Raw genomic sequence first — 12,188 nt, forward strand, 5'->3', positions numbered from 1 at the left:
AGTTACGGTGCGGTATGGTACATGTAATATAGGCATAGCAGATTACAGCGTCGCATATAGTCGAACAATGTCGTATTATATCGTAGTATACAAACAGCACAAACACTTATTAATCTCCGAATCCGATTATTGCTAAGGAGTGCATCAGTTTAATGCAAAAGCCTCCCCATATGTACATTTAATCCTAACACATATGTAGGACAAATGACGAATATTAAAATCCAAATTCACAATGCAACAGTAACTAACTGAACTAGCCGAAACACCATATGATCCTCCCATTGTTTCAAATCAAACTCCTAATGATAAATGACGGTCTATCTAGAGGTACTAAGTGGTCTAGGCAGCAAAGCGCATACCATCTAGACTGGCGTTTGCATCAAATTCCATTAACCGCAGTTCGCGCCGGGCCATGCGAATTAGATCTATCCGGTCATCTAGGACCTCAAATCGGTGAAGAATATCCCTGACCTCTGTATCTGTGGCTTCAGCAAGATTACTGACACCGGAACCGTGGCTGTAGTATGTCCGATCAAACTCCTGCGAGTCGGCAGCGTCAGCTTGAGCAAGGGGTCCCGAGATCATTGCTTCCCGCACTGAAGACCCATACGCGTTTTGACGAATTCGCAGATGACTGCTATAAAAACCGTCCAAATCCAATGGCGACAGATGATATTGCCGCGCCCCAGGACTATCCGCATCCACTGGTCCTCCAACGTTGCTGCGCAAAGCCGTGTCGTGCACAGCTCCAATGGAACGTATCTGCTCCACGATCGAGTTGAATGAGGACTCAACGTCTTCGTCCGACCGTCGACTATTACGCGCTTGCACCTCCTCTCGACGCTCCTCGGCAAAGTCCTCGTCGTCCCCGTCTATGTGAAAATTGCCCCGTGGTTCGTACTCCATCCGGTCCTGATGCGCAGTCGCATCCAGCCGTCGCAGCTGCCGCAGTCGCTGTACGTAATCGGCCAAGGTCCTGTTCAGCGCCAGCTCGGACGCGAGCTGATTGCCGGGTCGTGAAGGACCACCACGCCCGTCACGGAGAGTAGATTGCACACGTCGGCTCCTGCGGGCACTATCGAGGCTGTACTGGCGCGAGACGTAGGTCCGACCAAGTGGCTCTAGTTCGTGTCCATACTCTTCCACCGCGCCAACAGTTCTGTCCTCTTCGTCTTCCTCGACCTCGCGGATATCATCTGCTTCCAAGTCGCCGCCTTGGTCGTCGTTGGCAAAAGAAGGCACGCGGGGGAGAGTGACTAGCGGGCGAGAGGAGTATCTATCTAATTCCGTGGCATAGTAAGCTGGATTCCGCGCAATATATCGTAGAGGCTGAGCGGGGAGAAGGATCGCGGGCTGAGCCGTGCGCTTTACTGGTGCAGGAACCTTTGCAGAGGTGTTATCCCAGGTTGGAATGCCCATGGTTTAGTCGATGAGGAGCGGACCGGTTGAATGGGAGACGGAACGGGAGACTGATCTGAGCGATGATGGCGCGTTTTTTGCCGTCACAATCAAAGATACCGTAGCCAACTGTCACCAAAAGACAGAGGAACGAGAATGAATGAGGGATCGTTTTGAGCTGGGCGGGCTGGAAATTAAAAAGCAGGAGGAATTTTTGGACAATAGAAACTTCGGTGGGGAGTGAAAGTGAAGAACCGCCGCGTGGCCGCTTAGATTAGTTAGTTTGGAACAACGTGACTTTGCGCGGCCAGCAACACACGTGAGGCGCCAACTTGACGTCACTCGGCAGACAGCCGGAAAGACGGAACTGCGACCGGCCATCTCCCAAAGATCTCATCACTATTTTTCTATAATTTGGAACGACAACAACTCACACTAGCCACAACACAACCAAGTCAAAATATAACTCAAATAGCTGGGCTTTTCTCAACCCAATTGAAGCACGCTCTTAGTGTTCAAGTCAATGGTCAACCCTGTGAGCTTGAGAGCATTCTGACTCAATGACACCTTTGCTCCGGCCACGCGAATACTTGTCGGTGCCCTGCCAGACGCATATCCCAAAATCTGTATGATAGTCGCGATTATCTTGCTGCTGATTTGGATCCCATATGAAAGAACTAAAGAACCGGGTAACATCAAATAAAAAGTCGAGCTACCCGGCCTAAGCCGGCTACAACTGAGTCACGCAAAAGCCAGGGAAATACTTCGCATATCTCGCTCGATTGATCTGGGCCTGATTTCCGACACTGTCTGGCACTAGTGCTTGAAGTTTAGCCAATCCAGTCTTAAGTTGTCGCGGCACTTAATTGACGCTTTCACTTTCGATCATGCCCGAAGCATCTGCCAAACCAGCAGGGACCCAAACTACTAAGGCTCAGCAGCAGAAAGGGAAGGACAAGAATAGCGCTGGGGCTCAAGAAAACAAAGCACAGCGGAAGGCGCGCAGGGCTGCTAAAGTATCCGAACTGGGAAAATCCAGCAACACCCCTCAAGAAGCAATCACGCAGGCACGAGCTCAATCTCAGGCTAAACAATGCAGAGCAGCCAGTGGGACCAGCAATGCTAGCAATGTAGGTGGAGGATCGTCCAACAGCTTAGTAAATGCTACCGTTAGCAACGCGATTTCGTCATTGACGGCTCAGAGTACAGCCATTCACGGATCTGATATTCTCGACAAAAGGGTGGGGCTGTTCAAGCATCTAGAGATCACTAGACGGTCTGGAACTGCGGACGCTGCTAAAGATATCCATCCTGTAATCTTGGCGCTTACGCTTCAGTTCGCTTCTTACACCGTTATTGGATCAAGCGCAAGATGTCGAGCAACTCTGCGCGCGTTTCAGAAGGTAGGCCTTATTGTTTCGCATTACAATCGATGTCTAACAACTCAGTTAGGTTATCAAGGATTATCGAACCCCGGTCGGCACTACATTGAGTCGAAACCTGACAAATCACCTAAGCCGCCAAATTGACTTCCTAATAACCGCTCGACCCCTAAGTATAACTATGGGTAATGCTATCCGGTGGCTTAAACAAGAAATATCAGTTGTTAGCATCGACGTTTCAGATGACCAGGCTAGGGAGTCACTAATAGAAAAAATCGAGACTTACATTCGAGATAAGATTGAAGTGGCGGATAGAGTAATTGTACAGTCAGCAGTTAAACATATCGGCAACGGCGACGTTATTTTAGCTTTCTCCAGGTCTGCAGTGGTTGAGCAAGTCTTCTTGGAGGCGAATTTACGGGGCATCGAGTTCAGTGTCGTGGTAGTGGATACGCGGCCGTTCTATGAAGGCAAGGAGATGGTGCGCAGGTTGGCTAGGGCGGGTCTAAAGTGCGAATATGTTTTGATCTCCGGGCTATCATATGTTCTTAATGACACTACCAGCGTGTTCCTAGGGGCACATGCCGTACTTTCTAACGGGCAGCTGTATTCGAGGGTTGGAACTGCGTTGGTAGCGATGAGCGCCAAACGAAAGAATGTCCCAGTCATTGTCTGCTGTGAAAGTATTAAGTTCTCCAATCGAGTACAACTAGACTCGGTTACTTTTAACGAGCTGGGTATGAATCAATCTTGGTGAGATAACAACTGGACTGACGCCTCTCCAGGCTCTCCGGATGAATTGATGAATATATCCATAGACCCGACGCCAAAGCCTGGACCATTAAAGAACTGGAGGGATCTACCAAATCTCAAGTTATTGAACATCCTATACGACTTGACGCCACCGGAATATATCAAGAAGATTGTCACAGAAGTTGGATCTCTTCCCCCGAGTTCGGTACCGGTTATCATTCGCGAGTATAACTCGGCTTAGTGTTGCACAAGACAGATTGCTGGTCCACGTATGGTAAGTTTTGGGATAGAAAAAAGCGGATATCAAGCTAGTGTATAATACAATGAAATTGGCAGCAGATATTAAAAGGAAGAGGTATATCATTTCTCGTCTCAGACTCCGTCGGTGTCTGATCATCTATTTTAGATACCATCGCCAAGCTCAATCTGGTACCGGCAAAACAGCCACATTTTCTATCTCACTACTACAGGTACACCATTACTTCAGTAGACTTCCGAGATTAGACTAACCAGAGACAGACTGTCGATACGAAATTACAGGAAACGCAAGGTACTTGGCATTAGACTACAGATTCTGTGACGAATAATTTTGGTTTAACCCATTTTAGCTCTTGTCCTCAGTCCTACTCAAGAACCGGCGGTCCAAATCCAAAACGTCGTTCTTGCGCTAGGGAATTATATGAACATTCAGTACCATGCCTGCATTGGAGGAACTTCAGTCGGTGAGGATATTCGAAAGCTAGATTTTGGACAGCATGTCGTTTCAGGAACCTCCGGCCGTGTGGCCGATATGATAAGACGCGAAACCTTCGAACTCGACATATAAAAATGCTAATTCTCGGCGAAGCTCATGAGCTGCTTGATCGCGGCTTCAAGGACCAGATTTATGATGTTTACCGATACTTGCCGCCATGCCAAGTTATCGTGGTATCGGCAACTCTACCATATGATGTTCTCGAGATGACTAATAAGTTCACTACTGATTCGGCGAGAATCTTGGTCAAGCGTGACGAGTTGATGATAGAAGGATTAAAGCCATACTTCATTGCTGTGGAGAAAGAGGAATGGAAGTTTGACAAACTTTACTTTGCGATCTCTACGAGACGTTGACGATCACACAAGCAGTTATTTTCTGCAATACCCGACGGAAAGTGGATTGGCTTGCCGAAAAGATGAAGGAGGCCAATTTCACCGTCGCATCCATGCTTGGTGATATGCCACAGAAGGACCGAGATGCGATTATGCAAGATTTTAGACAAGGAAATTCTGGCGCCACATACGATATGAAAAAACCTAACTTGCTAAAATAAAGTTAATCGCAAAGCCGAGAACCTAATCGTATAGTAATCGTATAGTCTACCGCAAAATCGTATAGTAATCGTATAGTAATCGTATAGTAATCGTATTCCTATTTAGGTATGGCGTGACGAAATTTGCCCTGAATGTCTTAGAAACATAATACGAACGAACAATCTCGATCATTTACCGCTCGCTCGACGACTTAGAAAATATGGATGATCCTCCGACGCGACCCCGCCGAAAGCAAGCGGTTGGTTATTTATTATTGAATGATGGTTACGATTGAGATGAGCCGATGGAGAATATCTTGCCAGACACGGCCGAGTCGAGCATTGAGAGCTCTGTTGGTCTGCGACCCGAGGATTCTATTATACAAATTGCGTCTAAGTCATCCTCTACAGGGTCAACTGAGGGATTCCACGATCTCGATTCTTCACCGATTCGGACAGACTCCAATATCTCTCAACGCACTCGTGGGACCCCGAATAACTGGCTTTGGTAACAGTTTGAAATTACAACCCTCAGCCAACTGTGGGTTCGCCTCTATAATCACCTCGCGTTTCAGTCACCATACACTGCCCATTAAATGTCCCGATTCCCGAACCTAACACCTCGCATTATCGGTTGGGTTTTTGCGGCCCACTGCGTTTGTTGATTAACTTGATTTGGAAGCCGGGCATATATAGCTTGTCAGTTGGGCAAAATTGATCTCCGGCAGCAGTGAGCACGCGCTGTTTCCAATGATTTATGCCTAGTCCTACGTCCTTTTATGGGACCCATAACAGTCTCCTGCGGTCTGGAGAAGTGGTCGTGTCTGACCCGTTGCATCCCGACCGCCTTGAAATAACGTAGGCACGGAGTGCCAAGTTTGCACCTTAATGCAGCAAAAGTAAGGGTTAGGGCTTACATGTACTATATGATCGTCTCAGTCTACCTCTCAGCCACTGACTGTGCGGCTCATGACGTGTTCGTGTTCAAGCATTTGCACACCTGGACTATGCCTTGGTTTGCAAGTTATATGTTCAGGGTTTTCATACTCAGCATGATATTACGATGGACCTTTATTGATCAGAAGCTCTTTGATAGTTTTTCTCATTGATTACTATAGCGTTCAAATCACAACTGTGCGGCAGAACGAACGAAAATTCAGGCATGTGCCTGCAATAAGTCTCCCATATTTTGCAATACTATAGAATTGCGAGCTGCGAGAAGTTGATAGATCAAACTATTCAAACTCATTGTACTGCTTTGGACCAACCGCTTCCAGCCACGAGGTCCTATACTTGGTCCAAAACTCTGCATTCGGCTTCTCCATGTCCATTGCTAAGCCTTTATCCAAAGTTCCTGCCTGTAGGATAACCAGGCCTTTGAATTTTTCTGCATCAGCCGTCTTGTAGATGGTTGTCCCACAATTCGTACAGAAATGGACATTGAGCATCATCCCGCTCTCGTGCTTCTTCGTGAAGGTCTTGAGTGGTCTCGAACCAGTGGCGATGGAGAATTTATCCTCTGGAATCATCAAGCAGGTAGAAAAGCATGAGCCTGTTAACTTGTGACACTCTTGACAATGGCAAAGGGCCTGGATTCTTGTAAGCATAAATAATTTCCGTTGCAAAGTAGTATCAGCTTACAGTCATGGCAGGCTCCCCGGACAATTCATACTTGAAGTCTCCGCAAAGACAACTTCCAGAAGCCATAGGGATGATATTTTCTGATAAGTTCCTTAAAATAGTAGTTGATTATAATATGGGATACGATGTGGCAGTGGGCTGGAAAATCTGTAGATCACTTGGATCGATACAGTTCCAAACATAAGCATAGCGAAGCCTGACTAATGAGCATAGTCTGACATCATTGCGGTACCTAATGGGCAGGTATCTCCATGAGATGTCACCATGTGCTACGGCAATCATTAATTGAAAACACATTAGGGAGGTTTTGCAGCCATTTTTACAGTTGGATTTTACCGAGGTCTAACCCTTACCTGGGCTAAAACCACATACCCTTCGGTGATCAGGGGCCGGATCAAATTCTGACAGGTATGAGGATCCCATACAAATCGAGGTCAGAACAGGTCTCAATTTTAGAGTTTCTCCCCCTTTACCCTGTCTTGGTACCCAAAACCCGGGTCCAAGCTTACCGTGAAAACATCACGAAAAATATCGGTCCCTAAAATTAAATAAAAATAGTAACATTGGAATCAGAACATTCAGGCAGTTGGAACAATGAATAAATTTGATTGGTTAAGTAACGAGGTAGTGAACAGTGGACGACTGAAGGAAGGGAGACTTCTTAAGCTGCCGGGAGATCGTGAATGGTTAAGGGTTAAAGTTTTATTTGGGAGTAGTTAAATCAAGGAAGTTCATGGAGAGTAAACCAACCATTCCTCTTTGGGCTAGCGTAAGTAGACGTCGGTACCCATCCGCCGCTACACTTCCGAGGAAAGGTCGTCCTAGCGGAACCCGGCGGCTTCAGACATAATCGGAGAGAAAGTGGGGCGATGCGGATCCTGTAAAAATAGCGGACCGGTCATAATCGGCGAAAGTCCAAAACTCTCGAGTAACCTGACAACTACTGAAAATAAGAGAGATACCAAAGTGCACGTGCGCTAGCCCCAAAGAGGAATGGTTGGTTTACTCTCCATGAATCTCCTAAATCAATCACATGATGCTGTTCCTTCATACCCCATACTTTCACACATCCCACGATTACCATGCAATGTGCACATTCCCGAAACATTCCTTCGAAGGGTGCACAACCTCCCAACTTATCAACCAGACATAGATTCCACTATACGCTTACAATGGTAGAGCCAGTCATTATCGTCGGGAGTGGATTAGCTGGTCTTGTTGCGGCATTCGAACTTTGCAAACAGCAAATTCCCATTGTTTTCGTGGACCAGGAAAATGACGCCAATCTAGGAGGTCAGGCCTTTTGGTCCCTAGGCGGAATCTTCTGTGTGGATTCGGCCAATCAGCGTCGCCTGGGAGTAAAAGACAGCAGGAAGCTGGCAATGGAAGACTGGTTTAACACTGGCCGGTTTGATCGTGAATCGGACTATTGGCCCAAAAAATGGGCAGAAGCATTCGTGAACTTTGCCACGGACCACATGGAATCTTACGTCAAAGAAGTTGGGATCAAGTTCATCAGCGTGGGTTGGGCCGAGCGTGGTGATGGTTCCGCTACTGGGCGTGGCAACTCGGTTCCGCGCTTCCATCTCACTTGGGGTGTTGGTCCGGCTGTTGTGGAAGCTTTTGAAAAGCCGGTACGTGCGGCTGCTGAGAAAGGTCTGGCAACATTCAAGTTTCGCCATCAGGTTAAGAGCCTGATTGTTGATGAGCACACTGGCGCGGTTCTTGGCGTCTGCGGCAACGTTCTCGAGCCTTGTGACTCTCCAAGAGGCGTTGCCAGTAGTCGCAAGGTAGTAGATAGGTTTGAATTGCGAGGCAGTGCCGTCCTCATTTCGACGGGAGGCATTGGTGGAAACCTTGAATTGGTGAAAAAGAGCTGGCCTATTGATCGTTTGGGCCCTAATGTACCTCAGTCTTTCCTGATTGGGGTGCCCGCTCATGTAGATGGTCTTATGATAGACATTGCAAAAGGCGCAGGAGCCAGCGTCATCAACATAGATCGAATGTGGCACTACACGGAAGGCCTGAAAGACTGGGACCCTATTTGGCCATCTCATGGGATTCGAGTTATCCCCGGTCCTTCTTCCATTTGGCTGGATGCGACAGGGAAACGACTCCCGCCATTTCTCTACCCTGGATGCGACACACTTGCTACCTTGAAATACATATGCAATACAGGCTACGATTATACATGGTTTATTCTCAATAAGTCTATTATTGCTAAGGAGTTCGCGCTCTCAGGCTCAGAGCAGAATCCAGACTTGAGCAGCAAAAACCTCCTGATGTTCCTGCGACAGAGGATTTTTACTTCAGACGGCACTGTTCCGGTGCAAGCATTCATGAAAAATGGAGAGGACTTTGTGATCAGGGACTCTCTCTCTCAACTCGTGGATGGCATGAACAAGCTAGCTGAGGAAAGTGGCGGTCCTTTGCTTGAGTTTGAACAAGTCCGAAAAGAAATCGATCTTCGAGATATTCAGATAGAAAATGCATATTCCAAAGATGCACAAGTGATGCTGATTCGGAACGCACGCAACTACTGGCCGGACAAGATATCCAGAGTTGTCAAACCCCACAAGCTTTTGGACCCAAAGCACGGACCCTTGATTGCCGTACGAATGAACCTTCTCACTCGCAAATCACTGGGTGGGCTCGAGACAGATTTGAATGCGAATGTGCTGCGTCAAGACGGCTCACGTTTTCCGCACTTGTACGCTGCAGGGGAGGCTGCAGGCTTTGGTGGAGGAGGGATGCACGGTTACAGTTCTCTAGAAGGGACTTTCCTAGGTGGATGTATCTTCTCCGGGAGGACAGCGGGCATCAAAATGGCCGAAGAAATCTGTGGCCATCGGGACCAATCATCTCGTTAGGTGACTGGAATATGTCACGGGACAGTGTCTTTTAATAGTGATTCCACGACTTTGTCTGCTAGGCTTTACTTTCGCTTAGCCGTTCTTGATAAATCAAACGGTAAACTTCGTCGCTGAACCACTGACACAAGAGACCAAGAACGATGGCTATGGTCTGATAGGGGTCGCCTGAGATGGAACGAGGTTGTCCAAACTAGGATTAACGTGGCTGTTAATATACTTGACAGATGAAGGAAGTCAGACTACTAGGCTTCAGTGACAAATTTGCATCGTTTGTCCAGAAGTTGCGTGCCACCGAATTCAGATATCAGCCACAGACTATCAGCCACAGACTCAAGTCGATAATGATACTCTGCATTTGTAAGCCCTCTATCTGTTGGTCAAATGATGCACCATTGTCTGATTCCAATCTCGTTTCAGCCCAGATTGCTCCTATTTTCTCGCCAGTTGCGATATTTCTGCAATTCTCGCAGCAGTTAGCTAACACCATTCCCTCCTTTCGGCTCAGGCTTTCACGTCCTTGTCTCTGATATCTCTCATATCTACCCCCATTGTCAGACTGATCCAGTCTGTACCTATCATTGCTGCTGGAATTGGGCCCTGAAACGGATCCAGGAATATCTGTCCACTCCCCTGCCGCACGAATGGCGGAGCCACATCACAGCCACCCAAGTTCTCTGACAACGACGCTCTCCAGCGACAAATCTGACCCGCTCGTGGGATTAGAAAGTGGAGAGAAATCTTTCCCAGATGCAGTCACTGTTCCCAACGGAAGATTTGGCTGGGGCAAGGAAGCGTTGCCAACTCTGCGTAATATTTGTTGCAAATCCCCAGCTTCGTCGTTTACCGCTGTTATTGGGCCAGTCGAATCTGGGAAGACAACCTTTTTGCGAGCTGTTCTCAATGAGCTGCCCGAAATTGAGGACGGATTAGCCATCTACGGCTCAACTTTTGCATTCTGCGATCACAGTCCATGGCTCATCGACTCCACCGTGCAGAAAAACATCATCCGTGAGGCATTATTAGACCGCGAATGGTACGGTGTTGAGGGCCTGCGCGCTCGATGTCGATTTGGCATTACTTCCATTAGGAGATCAGACGGTGGTGGGCAGCAAGGGGATGACACTTGGCCGCGGGCAGAAGCAGCGATTAGTAAGTTCCGTTGTCAACTGTACACTTTGTTCTCAAGCGAGCTCATCTGGTCTCTTTAGGCAATTGCAAGATCGGTATATGCGAAGGCAGATATCATCCTCATTGACGATGCTCTGAGTGGACTGGATCGACGGACCGAGAGACAGGTCTTCAGCCAGGTGTTTGGAAAGCAATGTCTTCACCAACTTGGCTCAACTGTGGTATTTGTAACGCACGCTAGTAAGTACGAGTCTATCTTCTGGGAAGTGGTTCAATTCTAATAGAGCTGCATTACAGGTCATCTCCTGAGCAGTGTCGATTAAATCCTCGTACTCGGAAATGATGGCAAAATTGAGGATCAGGGAAGCTTCGAAAACTCGCGGGCACGTACGGGATATATCAGGGATATGCCCATCAGAGGGCATGCGGATGGACAGGGGAACGAGAGTGGCGATGGCAGTAGCATTACTTCGCTCACACTCGACGACTTCATGCGAACTATTGGGTCTGAATTGCGAGACAGGCAGACGGGCGATTTCTCTGTGTATTCCTATTATCTACGAGCTGCTGGATGGCTCAACTGCTTATTCTTCTTGATCTACGTCTCGATACTTGCGTTCTGCTTCAACTTTCCAAGTGAGTTCCACCTTTCGATGCTGAAGTCGCCCACATGTCAATCCGACCTCTTTAGCTCTATGGTTGCAGTGGTGCTCTGACGCAAACGAGACGAACCAGAAAACCAATCTTGGGTTACATTTGGGAGGATATGCGGCACTCGCAGTGGCTGCAATTAATATCCCTTGCTCTGGCTGGCTGGTATTTCATGGTGAGAATGGTGTCACAATCTGTAACGTGCACCACAGAGTGGAAGCACGGTAAAATAAAAGGGTGAGGGAAGTTGTACGATAGCTTTTTGTCTTCAATTATTATATTGAAGCCTGCCCCCTCACTCCCTGCTCTTGTGTAGGCTATTTATACATTTAATCTTTAACACAATACACATTATCACATATATGACGACGGAGCGGTGGGGCGAGCCGCTTCCGTACGTACGTCATCGCGCCGCATCCGCACGTGTCTTGTGCTGCGTACGCAATCCCGGTGCCACTTATCACCGTGATGTGACGGGGCATTACAATAGAACCTAGTCTACTACCGACAATGCGACCTCCAGACTGCAGGACCGAGTTTAGAGATATGGAATCCCGGATGTTGCACAGGCTACAGCCTCTGAATCAACCTCTACGCTCTGATATTGACCATTATTTTGATAGCCCCGGAGTCGGCGTGAATGACACTAAGGATCCGAACTGGTTATGCAATTGGTGGCGGGCTCATAAAGATGAGTTTCCGCGGATGGCAGCCGCTGCACGGGATTATTTAGCAGTCCCGGCCTCAGAGGTATCAGTCGAAAGAATGTTTAATGCAGGAAGAGATATATTGGCGGTGCGGAGGCATTCAATGAAGGCTGAAACCATGAGGATGCTGATGTTGATGGATGACAAGTACAGTTAATTGTTTTGAGATGAGCGGCGAAATAATCTAGTAGGGCTTTGGAATAATTCGAATTTAGAAAATATAGAGGAAAACCTTGCGAGTTTTATAGAAGTAGGCATAGGGCATGTGACAGCTTGCGCCGCTAAGTTGTGTAAATTATACAAGAGGTAAGGCGCCTACAGCTGGAGTCACTTCTACTTGTCAAATCGTGCAGCGCTAATCTCAGC

At 47.7% G+C, this 12,188-nt stretch overlaps 7 protein-coding genes across 7 annotated transcripts; 5 read left to right on the forward strand and 2 right to left on the reverse strand.

Moving 5' to 3' along the window:
* Nucleotides 1-161: 161 nt before the first annotated feature.
* POJ06DRAFT_25437 (uncharacterized protein) lies at nucleotides 162-1,637 on the reverse strand. The gene has a single exon (XM_056187768.1). The coding sequence runs from the start codon at nucleotides 1,417-1,419 to the stop codon at nucleotides 340-342; it is 1,080 nt and encodes a 359-aa protein (XP_056041387.1). The 5' UTR covers nucleotides 1,420-1,637; the 3' UTR covers nucleotides 162-339.
* Nucleotides 1,638-2,190: 553 nt separating this feature from the next.
* POJ06DRAFT_25461 (initiation factor 2 subunit family-domain-containing protein) lies at nucleotides 2,191-4,068 on the forward strand. Its single transcript, XM_056187797.1, has 3 exons — nucleotides 2,191-2,801; nucleotides 2,851-3,517; nucleotides 3,566-4,068. Exons 1-3 carry the CDS (start codon nucleotides 2,286-2,288, stop codon nucleotides 3,772-3,774), a joined length of 1,392 nt encoding a protein of 463 aa, XP_056041388.1. The 5' UTR covers nucleotides 2,191-2,285; the 3' UTR covers nucleotides 3,775-4,068.
* On the forward strand, nucleotides 3,869-4,967 carry POJ06DRAFT_260516 (uncharacterized protein). Its single transcript, XM_056188499.1, is given in 5 exon segments — nucleotides 3,869-3,888; nucleotides 3,940-4,083; nucleotides 4,142-4,312; nucleotides 4,381-4,916; nucleotides 4,928-4,967. The coding sequence occupies 2 exon segments, from the start codon at nucleotides 4,213-4,215 to the stop codon at nucleotides 4,641-4,643; spliced, it is 363 nt and encodes a 120-aa protein (XP_056041389.1). The 5' UTR covers nucleotides 3,869-3,888; nucleotides 3,940-4,083; nucleotides 4,142-4,212; the 3' UTR covers nucleotides 4,644-4,916; nucleotides 4,928-4,967.
* Nucleotides 4,968-5,905: 938 nt separating this feature from the next.
* On the reverse strand, nucleotides 5,906-6,737 carry POJ06DRAFT_277974 (Mss4-like protein). The gene is made up of 2 exons (XM_056189731.1): nucleotides 6,464-6,737; nucleotides 5,906-6,411 (listed from the first exon to the last, which is right to left on the reverse strand). The coding sequence occupies exons 1-2, from the start codon at nucleotides 6,527-6,529 to the stop codon at nucleotides 6,058-6,060; spliced, it is 420 nt and encodes a 139-aa protein (XP_056041390.1). The 5' UTR covers nucleotides 6,530-6,737; the 3' UTR covers nucleotides 5,906-6,057.
* An 898-nt stretch (nucleotides 6,738-7,635) lies between these two features.
* POJ06DRAFT_201076 (3-ketosteroid-delta-1-dehydrogenase) lies at nucleotides 7,636-9,333 on the forward strand (the record flags this gene model as incomplete). The annotated part of the gene is made up of 1 exon (XM_056185223.1): nucleotides 7,636-9,333. One exon carries the CDS (start codon nucleotides 7,636-7,638, stop codon nucleotides 9,331-9,333), a length of 1,698 nt encoding a protein of 565 aa, XP_056041391.1.
* A 644-nt stretch (nucleotides 9,334-9,977) lies between these two features.
* Nucleotides 9,978-10,544, forward strand: POJ06DRAFT_240456 (uncharacterized protein; the record flags this gene model as incomplete). Its single annotated transcript, XM_056186090.1, has 1 exon — nucleotides 9,978-10,544. The coding sequence occupies one exon, from the start codon at nucleotides 9,978-9,980 to the stop codon at nucleotides 10,542-10,544; it is 567 nt and encodes a 188-aa protein (XP_056041392.1).
* Nucleotides 10,545-10,927: 383 nt separating this feature from the next.
* On the forward strand, nucleotides 10,928-11,378 carry POJ06DRAFT_260521 (uncharacterized protein). The gene has a single exon (XM_056188500.1). The coding sequence runs from the start codon at nucleotides 10,956-10,958 to the stop codon at nucleotides 11,178-11,180; it is 225 nt and encodes a 74-aa protein (XP_056041393.1). The 5' UTR covers nucleotides 10,928-10,955; the 3' UTR covers nucleotides 11,181-11,378.
* The last annotated feature ends 810 nt before the right edge of the window (nucleotides 11,379-12,188 follow it).

Source organism: Lipomyces tetrasporus (genome assembly GCF_029532465.1).
Source record: "Lipomyces tetrasporus strain NRRL Y-64009 chromosome Unknown POJ06scaffold_10, whole genome shotgun sequence".
NCBI classification, from domain to species: domain Eukaryota; kingdom Fungi; phylum Ascomycota; class Lipomycetes; order Lipomycetales; family Lipomycetaceae; genus Lipomyces; species Lipomyces tetrasporus.

Coding starts and splice junctions, on each gene's coding strand:
- POJ06DRAFT_25437 (XM_056187768.1), bottom strand. CDS start 1,419: ATGGGCATTCCAACCTGGGATAACACCTCTGCAAAGGTTCCTGCACCA.
- POJ06DRAFT_25461 (XM_056187797.1), top strand. CDS start 2,286: ATGCCCGAAGCATCTGCCAAACCAGCAGGGACCCAAACTACTAAGGCT. Junction 2,802..2,850: donor CTCTGCGCGCGTTTCAGAAG/GTAGGCCTTATT, acceptor CAACTCAGTTAG/GTTATCAAGGATTATCGAAC. Junction 3,518..3,565: donor GGTTACTTTTAACGAGCTGG/GTATGAATCAAT, acceptor ACGCCTCTCCAG/GCTCTCCGGATGAATTGATG.
- POJ06DRAFT_260521 (XM_056188500.1), top strand. CDS start 10,956: ATGCGAACTATTGGGTCTGAATTGCGAGACAGGCAGACGGGCGATTTC.
- POJ06DRAFT_277974 (XM_056189731.1), bottom strand. CDS start 6,529: ATGGCTTCTGGAAGTTGTCTTTGCGGAGACTTCAAGTATGAATTGTCC. Junction 6,412..6,463: donor CCGGGGAGCCTGCCATGACT/GTAAGCTGATAC, acceptor ACAAGAATCCAG/GCCCTTTGCCATTGTCAAGA.
- POJ06DRAFT_260516 (XM_056188499.1), top strand. CDS start 4,213: ATGAACATTCAGTACCATGCCTGCATTGGAGGAACTTCAGTCGGTGAG. Junction 4,313..4,380: donor CGTTTCAGGAACCTCCGGCC/GTGTGGCCGATA, acceptor TTCTCGGCGAAG/CTCATGAGCTGCTTGATCGC.